Here is a 9,534-nt window from a genome sequence, read left to right on the forward strand (position 1 = left end):
AGGCAACTGGGCTCTGAATAGGGATCACACTGCGTCTGCAGGCCGCTCTGGAGAGTGCTGGCATCTTGAACGCGTTAAGTCTTCAATCCAGGAACATGGGCTGTCCTTCCACTTATTTAGGTCTTCCTCGTTTCAATCACATTTGGTAGATTTCCATGTATAAGTCTTGCATTTCTTCTGTTAAATTTACTCTGAGCATGTTTATAAATACATTTATTCTTTCTGGTGCTATGTAAGGAGAATTGTTTTCTCAATTTCATTTCTGGATAGCTCATTGCTAGTGTGTAGTAACGCAATTGATTTTTTTTAACATACATCTTCTGTGCCTTTGCTGAACCTGCTTATTAGTTCTAATATTTACGTGTGTGGGTATTCTTAGGGATTTTCTAGTACATAGAGTCATGTCATCTGTGACTACACACAGTTTTCCTCCTTCCTATCTGGATTCCTTTTATATCATTTTCTCACCGAACTGCCGTGATTAGATCCTCCAGTAAGATGCTGAAAACAAGAGGCAGGAGTGGACATCTTTATGCTCCTACCAGGAAGGGGAGGCTTGCAGTCTTTCACCGCCGAACACAGGAGCCCAGGGATTTTCACAGATGGTCTTCATCAGGTTGAGGCCAGTCCTTCGATTCCTAGTTCCTTGAACGTTCTTTTGTTTGTTGAGATGATCATGTGGTTGTTGTCCGTTATTAGTATAGTGTACTACACCGATTGATTTTCATATATTAAATCAATCTTGCATTCCTGAGATAAACCTCACTTGCTCCTTTTTTATACATTCCTGGATTTGATTTGCTAGTATTTTGTTGATCAATTTTGTGTCTATATTTTCTTTTTTTTTTTTTGCCACAAGACCTTAGTTCCCCGATCAGGGATTGAACCTGTGCCCCTGCAGTGGAAGCTCAGAGTCCTAACCACCAGATCACTGAAGAAGTCCCGTCTACATTCCTAAGGGATGTTGATCTGTACTTCTCTTGTGGTGTCTTTGTTGGGCTTGGTCTCAGGGTAGTCCTTTGTTGGTGCTGTATTCTTGCTGCATCTTCATGGTGTGCGTCTGTTCACACGGGTCCCTGCCATGCCCTTGGCAGGCTAGTCTACTGTATCAATCATGCGTGGCCTTGACTCCACTGAACGCTAGTGCCTATGGTAAGAGCACTTCTCTGGGCACAGAAGTCAGTGCCCTGAGGCACGTGTACCAGCTCTCTCAGGGGCATCAGTAAAGCCTCTCGGGACCTCCTGTTATAAAACTGCCCAGCCCTCTGGGTTTGAAATGCATTTTTCTGCGTTTCTGTGGAGGCACTTCAGAACAAAAAATACCCGCTCAGTTCTGGCCACACGGGAGCAAATTAAGGCGGACGTCTTTCCTGCAGGAAGTGGGAGCCCATCTGAGAAGCTCCTTAAGACATTATCAGCCCGGGACTTCCCTGGTGGTCCAGTGGTTAAGACTCTACGCTCCCAATGCAGGGGGCCCGGGTGTTTGATCTGTGGTTGGGAACTAAGATCTCCACGCTACAAGGCACAGCCAAAAGTAAATAAAAATAACAATTGCTACCATTATCATTAAAAAAAAAAAAATCAGCCAAAAAACAGAAGGGAGCAAGGGGGCTGGCTAAGGCAACGTCCCAAGTGGTATCAGGTTGCCCGGAGCCCACCATCCCGTCAGGAGCCCACTGAGCCAGACAGACTGCAGGGCCCCTGAGACCCTGATTCCACAAGCCACATAGGAGCCTGAAAACGAGAACTGGAGGAAGTGGCTACTGTTTTGGCTTGGCTTTGCTCGGATGGATCGTCACCATTCTTCCACGAAGGAGTGAACACTGTCACACCGATGTTTTCACTTTCAAAGAAATGGGAGGGGCAGGACAAAGACCCCCCTCCAACCCAGAAACAAACACGCCTGTCACGTGATGGGACGTGGGACTGGCCATGGTGTGGGCACTCAGGATGTTGCGCCTCTCACTGACATCACCAGTGGGGGCTGCCCTGGGGTCCCCCAGGGTCCCCCTGGCCTGACACAGGTGCCCCTCGGCTAGGAGCGGCGGCCGGTGGCATCTGAGGGGCCTGGGGGCGCTGGGTGCCGGTGGGCTGCAGGTGGCGCCTGGCAGACTGCTTGCTCCTTTGGGACTCTCTCTGCAACCAGAGGCTCAGAACAGCCAGCAGGGCCTCCTGTCAACTCACAGGCCCTCTCGGCTGTGTATGTAGTGGCTGCCCGCCGCCCCAGCCGGCCACTCAGCCAGCCCTGCAGCCTCAGCTCACCGGGGCCAGCCTGACTCCTGAGGTCCCAGAGCCCCAGCACTGGGGGTGGCGGGATCGAGGAGGGAGTCTGCTCCAGCGGGATGCAGGTGGGCTCCAGACCCGCTCCCTGCCACCAGAACTGCACCCGCTCAGGGGCACCCCGCTCGCCTTGGCCTGGGCTTCCTCGTCTGTGAACCAGGCCCAGGGATGGGGCGTCCCTGGAGCCAGGGTGAGGAAGGGGAGGGCTGCCCGGCTGTGTGTCACTGAGGTGCAGCCGCGCTGGCTCAGGCGCCCAGGGGTGGGGGCGGGCTCTGCGCGCGGAAGGACGGCACCGCGGGCGGGGCGCCAGAGTGGCGCTGCGGCGGCGGCAGCAGGTGGGTGGCAGAGGGGACGGGTTCGGGCTGGGAGGAGGCGAAGGCTGGAGTACCTGAGGATGGGGCAGTGAGGCGGCAGGGATGTCGCCAGGGGTGGCGGCGGCAAGTCGGGGGCAGGGGCGCAGCCAGGAGCCTGGGATCCCCGTTCCTTCCTTCGGGCCGCTGCGTGGCTCCTCCGGCCTGAGGGGCGGGGGAGGGGGACCCAGGTGACGCCCAGCGCCTGTTCCGGGTGCTGGAGGCCTGGCCCAGCTCCCAGGAAGTCTCGGGTTTCCACCTGGCTCTGGGCTCCCAGTCTGGCTCCCTGGGGCTGCCTCTCTGCGCCCTCGAGTCCACCCTTCCCCCTCCCACAACACGCCTGGGTTCAGCTCCACTAGGTTCCCTGCCCTGCCCTGGAGGCAGAAGGCTCTCCCGCCCACCCGCAGCCTAGCCCAGCCCTCTGGCAGCCCACTGTTAAGGGCACTTGGGACCCAGGGTGTGATCACACGGCAGGCGGGGCAGCCTGTCACTCCCCTCTGGCCCTGGTAGGTGCCTGCAGCTGGCTCAGGGCTCTGCTCTGCTCCTCTCTGCCCACCATGGCCCCGGGACGGCCCTGCGCTGCTGGCCTGGTGCGCTTCTGCCAGAAGCTGAAGCGACAGAAGCCGCTGGAGGAGAGCACCATGGAGACGTCGCTGCAGCGCTGCCTGTCCACGCTGGACTTGACCCTGCTGGGGGTGGGCTCCATAGTGGGCTCCGGCCTCTACGTGCTCACGGGCACCGTGGCCAAGGAGATCACCGGCCCTGCCGTGATCGTGTCCTTCGCCGTGGCCGCCGCGGCCTCCCTGATGGCAGCCCTGTGCTACGCGGAGTTCGGGGCCCGTGTGCCCCGCACGGGCTCTGCCTACCTGTTCACCTACGTGTCCGTGGGCGAGCTGTGGGCCTTCCTCATCGGCTGGAACCTTGTGCTCGAGTACCTCATCGCTGGTGCTGCTGTGGCCCGCGCCTGGAGCGGCTACCTGGACGCCATGTTCGACCACCGTATCCAGAACTTCACCGAGGCCCACCTGGGTGTCTGGCAGGTGCCCTTTCTGGCCAGAAGTCCAGACTGGCTGGCTGCCGGCATCATCCTTCTGGCCTCCGCCTTCGTCTCCTGCGGGGCCCGCGTCTCTTCCTGGCTCAACCACACCCTATCGACCGTCAGCATGGTCGTCATCCTCTTCATTGTCGTCCTGGGCTTCATCCTCGCCCGGTCCAGCAACTGGGGTGAGGGGGAGGGCGGCTTTGCACCCTTTGGCTTCTCCGGCATCATGTCTGGCACGGCGACCTGCTTCTACGCCTTTGCGGGCTTCGATGTCATTGCCGCCTCCAACGAGGAGGCCCGGGACCCGAAGCGTGCCGTACCCCTGGCCATTGCCCTGTCGCTTGGGCTGGCGGCCACTGCCTACATCCTGGTCTCCACCGTGCTCACCCTCATGACCCCCTGGCACAGTTTGAACCCTAACTCTGCACTCGCTGACGCCTTCTACCAGCGGGGCTACGGCTGGGCCGGCTACCTCGTGGCGACTGGCTCCATCTGTGGTGAGTGGGGTCCTGCCCTGGTCTCCTGGGGCAGGTTGAGGGGGGACACACATCTCTGTCTGGGCTTCAGTTTTACCAGCTGTAACCCAGGGAGGTGCTGACTATTAAGACTCCACCCAGGCTTGTGGGCAGGGACCCGCTGGCCCCCTTATAATGGGGATGTTGGCCTGGGCACGTGCTTCCTCTTCACAGGGACTCAGCCCTCACCAGATTGCCGCCCCCGCCCCCGGCCCGCAACCTAGACTGAGGTGTCCCATTCCTGGGCTGGAGGAGGGGTGACCGCCCTGCACCTTGCAGGCACTCAGCCTCACTCCGAGAACCCAGATAAACTCAGGCACAGGCTCCCAGGGGCCCCTGCCACAGCCTCTGGGGTGCCTGCATGCTGGCCGCGCTGACCAGCCCTCACCCTCTGCCGCAGCCATGACCACCGTCCAGATCAACTGCCTCTTCTGCCTGCCACGCATCGTCTATGCCATGGCCGTCGATGGGCTCTTCTTCAAGGCGTTTGCCTACGTGCACCCCCGGACGCAGGTGCCTCTGCTGGGCATCCTGGTATTCGGGGCCCTCACGGCTCTGGTGACGCTGCTGCTGGACCTCGAAGCCCTGGTGCAGTTCCTGTCCATCGGCACCCTGCTGGCCTACACCTTTGTGGCCATCAGCGTGCTCGTGTTGCGATTCCAGACGGCCTCTCAGTCCAGCTCGCCCAGCCTGGCCGGCTCCGGCCCGAAGGCCATGGAGTACAACTCCTTCTCTGACCACTTGGAGCTGGTGCGCACGGGGCAGGGCCCCCAGCCAGGGCGGCTGCGGCCAGCCCTGAGGCCCTACCTGGGCTTCCTAGACAGGGCCAGCCCCGGCGCGGCCGCGCGCTGGGCCATCTGCGGGCTGGTGGTCTCCGCGATAGCCCTGAGCTGCGGGCTGATGCTGGGGAACTCGGTCCTGCGCCTCCCGCTCTGGGCCTACCTCCTGCTGCTGCTGTGCAGTGGTGTCGCGTTTCTGCTCAGTCTCCTCGTTCTGGGGGCCCACCAGCAGCAACGCCTGAAGGACACCTTCCAGGTAACCCCCAGCCGCCCCCCGTACCCGCCGTCAGCCCACCACCCAGCGTCCTCCGTCGGGCATGTCCCCGTGTCTGCGGGTGGGCCCCAAGCTCCACAGTCTCCAGAGGCAGAAACAGGCTCAGAGGCCTGCAGAAGCGGGCCCTGGGCCGGTGGGCCCCTGCAGCCAGCCCAGCCCTGCCCTTGCCCCCCCAGATGCCCCTGGTCCCCCTGATTCCAGCCCTGAGCATCGTCCTCAACTTCTGCCTGATGCTGAAACTGAGCTACCTGACCTGGGTGCGCTTCACCATCTGGCTGCTGATGGGTGAGTCGGGGGCTGGGCTGGGGCACCGGGGGCCTGCTTCCGGGGGCGGGGGGCAGTGGTCCGGAGGGTGAGCAGGGCCGGGGCCTGTTGCTCACGCTCGCACCGCCCCGGCAGGACTCTTGGTGTATTTTGGCTATGGCATCTGGCACAGCAAGGAGAACTGGCGGGAGCCGCCGGGGCTGGTCACTGCCCACTACGTGGCTTTCCCCGACGGCAGGCTGGAGGAGACGGCGCAGGACCCAGGCCGGGCGCTGGCCCAGGGCCCTGGCAGTCCGTGAGAGCTGCCCACCCTCCATTCAGGGCAGCTCGGCAGGCTTGTGGGCCTGCCATCTTGAGGGGGGGCCCCTGGGACCTGCAGACTCTAGTTTAGGGGTCGTTGCTGCACATCGCTGTTGGAGTGGGCATGGCCAGCTCTGGGGCGGTGGACTCTGCGACCCCTTCCAGCTACTGGGCGAGTGGGGAGGACGCCCTGTCTCGGGGACCCACAATAGGAACCATTCAACCAGCCGTGTGGCCGTGTCATGTCCGTGGATCTTGAGGCACCGGGTCCTCACCGGCTCCCGGGAAGGGCTCGCTCGATTGTCAGGGTGGAGCAGGGGTGCTGGGGTTCCGCACGGGGGAGGTGCCGGCTCCGGACAGCCCTGGGCTGAGCACACTCAGGCCAGTGCCCTCTGCCCCTCTGAGGATGCCACAGCACCCCGCCACGCCAGCACAGAGGGGCAGAGTCAGGCTTCCCTCCCCTGGGGGACGGGCCCGACACAGGTGCCCGGGCCCCGGGGAGGCCGCCTAGAAGGGCAGAGGAGTTCCGGGGTGTCCTTGTCTCCCTGGCTCCCCGAGAGCGTGGCGTGTGCCTGAGGTCGCCCCAGGGAGGCAGAGGCATGCCCGCATGAGCACACGCACCTCCGGACACGTACCCATGGGCGCGGCATGTGCAGACTGAGGCCCCAGGCCTCCAGGCTCAGACCCTGGTGCCTCCCCAGGCTAGGTGCCCGAGTGCCAGAATCCGCCCCAAGTGCCCTCCGGCTCTCCCCCCACCTCTGGTCCTTGGGAAGGGCCCAGGCCCAGCCCGCATGGCCCGCCGGTCTCCTGGGCGATGCTGTGCCCCCGCAGACACCACCTGCCCCGACCCTGCCTGTAAGGAGCACGCGGGAAGCTGTGGCTTCAGCAGGCTTTACTCCCCTACCTTGCAGCCGTCCATCAGCATTGTCTGGGCCCATGCACGGACTCACACCCCTTGCCCTGGCCCTGAGGGCGTCCCCCACCCCCTGCCCCCTGGGACACTGCTCTGGGGATCAAGAGGCAGCTCGCGCCCAGCCTGAGCCCAGAGCTGGCCCTCCACAGCCGGCCCGCATCAGTGCCCCGGCCGCGGGCAGCACGCCTGGTCGCCGGGCCCCGTGAGAAAGAGCCCCAGGCCTCCCACGCGGGCACCCCCGAACCTCTGCCAGGAGTCCAGCAGGCGGGACCCAGACCCAGACCCCATGAGGACTGTACACCAGACCCTGGCCAGACTGCCGTGGCCTCTGGGGCTTGTCTGGGACATTCCTTCTAGCTTTGGGGCTCCGCTCCCGGAGGACAGGGCCTCCAGAGAGCTGCTGCTGCAGGCTGGCCCCGGGGGTGACCCTGGGCAGTGGAGAATTCCTCTCCCACCACTCCTCCCCACCCGCACAGTTCCAGGGGGTGGGCTGGGTGTCTCCAGGGGGCTTAGCCCATCACCGGAGCAGCTTGTCCTTGGTCTTCTGTCAGTCCCAGCCCCCCAGAGCCTGAGGGCTGCCACGGGGAAGGGCTGGGCCGTCTGCCCGGCCCAGTCTGAATTCCAGGAGAGGATCCCAGCAGCGGATCCCAGCAGCAGAGACACTCTGCCTCAGACCCTGGGGCTCTGAGATGGGGGCTCAAAATGGGGGTGCTGACCAAGGGGAGGGCTGGGGTCTGTACAGCCAGAGGAGGGGCTGTGTGGACCACTAGTGCGGGGGCCGCGCTGGGCATCCTGGTGAAGAGCTGGGAGAGGGTTTTCCGCACAGACGCAGCTGGAGCCCCAGGACGGCACCCTGCCGCAGGTCTCTGCGTAGGCGGCTCTGGACCGCTCCCCGCCCCGGGAGGAGTTGTCCTTCCACCCTGTCCTAGTCCTGCGGACTCCACCCACGAGGGTCCCAAGGCGAGGCCCCGCCTTCCCAGCCCCAGCCCCCACCAGCAGGAGCAGGCCTCAGGAACGGGCCATCCAGTGGGGCCACAGCCTCGGTGTCCAGCTCCCGGAAGCAGCCGTGGCCGTCAGGACAGGCGCTGGACCCCCTCTAAGGCCCCTGGACAGCCGGGCGTGGGGGTGCGGGTGCCAGCTCCGTCTGCTCGGGGCGGGCGGTCCTCTTTGGAGCCTTTGCCTGAGGACGATGGCAGAGGGTCGGGGCTCGGGCTGAGGCCCCAGACAGGCAGTGCCCAGGCCCCGGCGTGCACAGCATACCTCCTCATACTTGGTCCTCCAGTAGAAGTGCGCTTCTCCATCCACGTACAGAAGCAGCAGGTCACACAGGAAGGTGATCTGGGGGCACAGGGCTGAGCTGTGCCCCGGGCCCACCCCCCAGGCCTCCCCCAACCAGACCTGACATCGGGGGCCCGCAAAGCCGTCGGGTGGGCCAGGCGCGTGCTTGCCCACCCTCGCCGCACTCACCACGCCCAGCCAGGCTGCTCCTGTGCCCAGAGAGATAAGCGTGGGGATGAGCCCGAACTTCCCTGCCTGAGAGACGGGGTGAGCCCTGAGCCATGACTGTCCCCACCCCCCGGCCCCCCACCAGCCCACCCACCACCCGCCCAGTGACGTGACCGTCACCCCCCACCCCCACCCTGCCCAGGTACCTGCCCCGTGACATGAGCATCACTTGCCCCCAGCCCTGCCCACCTACCCACCCAGTGATGTGACCATCACCCCCACCCTCGCCCTGCCCTGCCCACCTACCCGCCCTGTGACCAGGATGTCGAAACGGATCCCGTAGAGCTTGAGCAGGCTGCGGGCCTCCACACCCGAGCTCTCCCGCCAATGAGTGGCTGTCCTGGGGGCAGAAGAGAGGCTGGTGGCCTGTTCGGCCCGCCCCCAGCCTCCATCCCACTCACCCGCTGACCCCACAAACCCCCATCCCTGCTCAGCATCCCGAGAGGCTGCCGAGGACACGGGGGCAATGCAAGCTGGGATCCATCTCTCAGGAGCTCCCTGCCTGCCCAGGGGATGGGGCAGAAGGGTCCCTAAACAGACACCAGTGGGGGAGCTGGGCGCAGGCCCAGGGCTCTGGGGTCCAGAGGGGGACCTCACTCTCCCCTGGGAACCAGAAAAGGCTTTCTACAGGGGCTCTCGGGTTGGTTTTCCAGAGGCTGAGAAGCAGTTCTACAAAAAGCATAGGCTTGGGGGTTCAGGGCAGCCAGGCCAGGTGAGGCCCGGGTAGCAGTCAAGGCTGTCGCCTCCAGACCTGGGGGCTGTGTGAGCCTGTGTGAGCCTGTGAGCATGTGCACGTGTGTGCACGCATGTGCACGTGTGTGCTCATGTGTGTGTGCACGTGCTCTGTGTGCGAGCATGTACATGTGTGTGTGCCTGTGTGCGCTCATGCGTGTGAGCATGTGCTCGTGTGTGCTCGCATGTTAGCACGTGTCTGTGTGTGCTCATACGTGTGTGCATGTGATCTGTGTGCGAGCATGTACATGTGTGCGTGCCTGTGTGCGCTCATGCGTGTGAGCATGTGCTCGTGTGTGCTCGCATGTTAGCACGTGTCCGTGTGTGCTCATATGTGTGTGCACGTGCTCTGTGTGCGAGCATGCACATGTGTGTGCCTGTGTGCGCTCATGCGTGTGAGCATGTGCTCGTGTGTGCACGCATGTGCACGTGTGTGCTCATATGTGTGTGCACGTGCTCTGTGTGCGAGCATGCACATGTGTGTGCCTGTGTGCGCTCATGCGTGTGAGCATGTGCTCGTGTGTGCACGCATGTGCACGTGTGTGCTCATACGTGTGCGCATGTGATCTGTGTGCGAGC

General features: G+C 63.1%; 2 protein-coding genes across 4 annotated transcripts in view; one reads left to right on the top strand and one right to left on the bottom strand.

Moving 5' to 3' along the window:
* Positions 1–2,246: 2,246 nt before the first annotated feature.
* Positions 2,247–6,032, top strand: SLC7A4 (solute carrier family 7 member 4). 2 transcript variants are annotated; one of them, XM_043489953.1, is made up of 5 exons: positions 2,247–2,348; positions 3,141–4,169; positions 4,588–5,222; positions 5,417–5,525; positions 5,640–6,032. In XM_043489953.1, the coding sequence occupies exons 2-5, from the start codon at positions 3,188–3,190 to the stop codon at positions 5,801–5,803; spliced, it is 1,890 nt and encodes a 629-aa protein (XP_043345888.1). In that variant the 5' UTR covers positions 2,247–2,348; positions 3,141–3,187; the 3' UTR covers positions 5,804–6,032. The 2 variants fall into 2 exon arrangements, with proteins under 2 accessions (XP_043345888.1, XP_043345896.1); XM_043489961.1 differs by lacking the exon at positions 2,247–2,348 and adding an exon at positions 2,576–2,615.
* Positions 6,033–6,147: 115 nt separating this feature from the next.
* P2RX6 (purinergic receptor P2X 6) overlaps positions 6,148–9,534 on the bottom strand; it is an 11,128-nt gene continuing 7,741 nt past the window's right edge. For both annotated transcript variants that reach the window (XM_043489993.1, XM_043489984.1), the window contains exons 9-12: positions 8,470–8,563; positions 8,185–8,250; positions 7,978–8,055; positions 6,148–7,897 (exon numbers count right to left, since the gene is read on the bottom strand). In XM_043489993.1, coding sequence (XP_043345928.1) covers positions 7,814–7,897; positions 7,978–8,055; positions 8,185–8,250; positions 8,470–8,563 — 322 coding nt within the window. In that variant the 3' untranslated portion in view covers positions 6,148–7,813. The remainder of the gene's footprint in view (positions 7,898–7,977; positions 8,056–8,184; positions 8,251–8,469; positions 8,564–9,534) is intronic.

The sequence above is a fragment of the Cervus canadensis genome, chromosome 1 (assembly GCF_019320065.1).
Source record: "Cervus canadensis isolate Bull #8, Minnesota chromosome 1, ASM1932006v1, whole genome shotgun sequence".
NCBI lineage: Eukaryota > Metazoa > Chordata > Mammalia > Artiodactyla > Cervidae > Cervus > Cervus canadensis.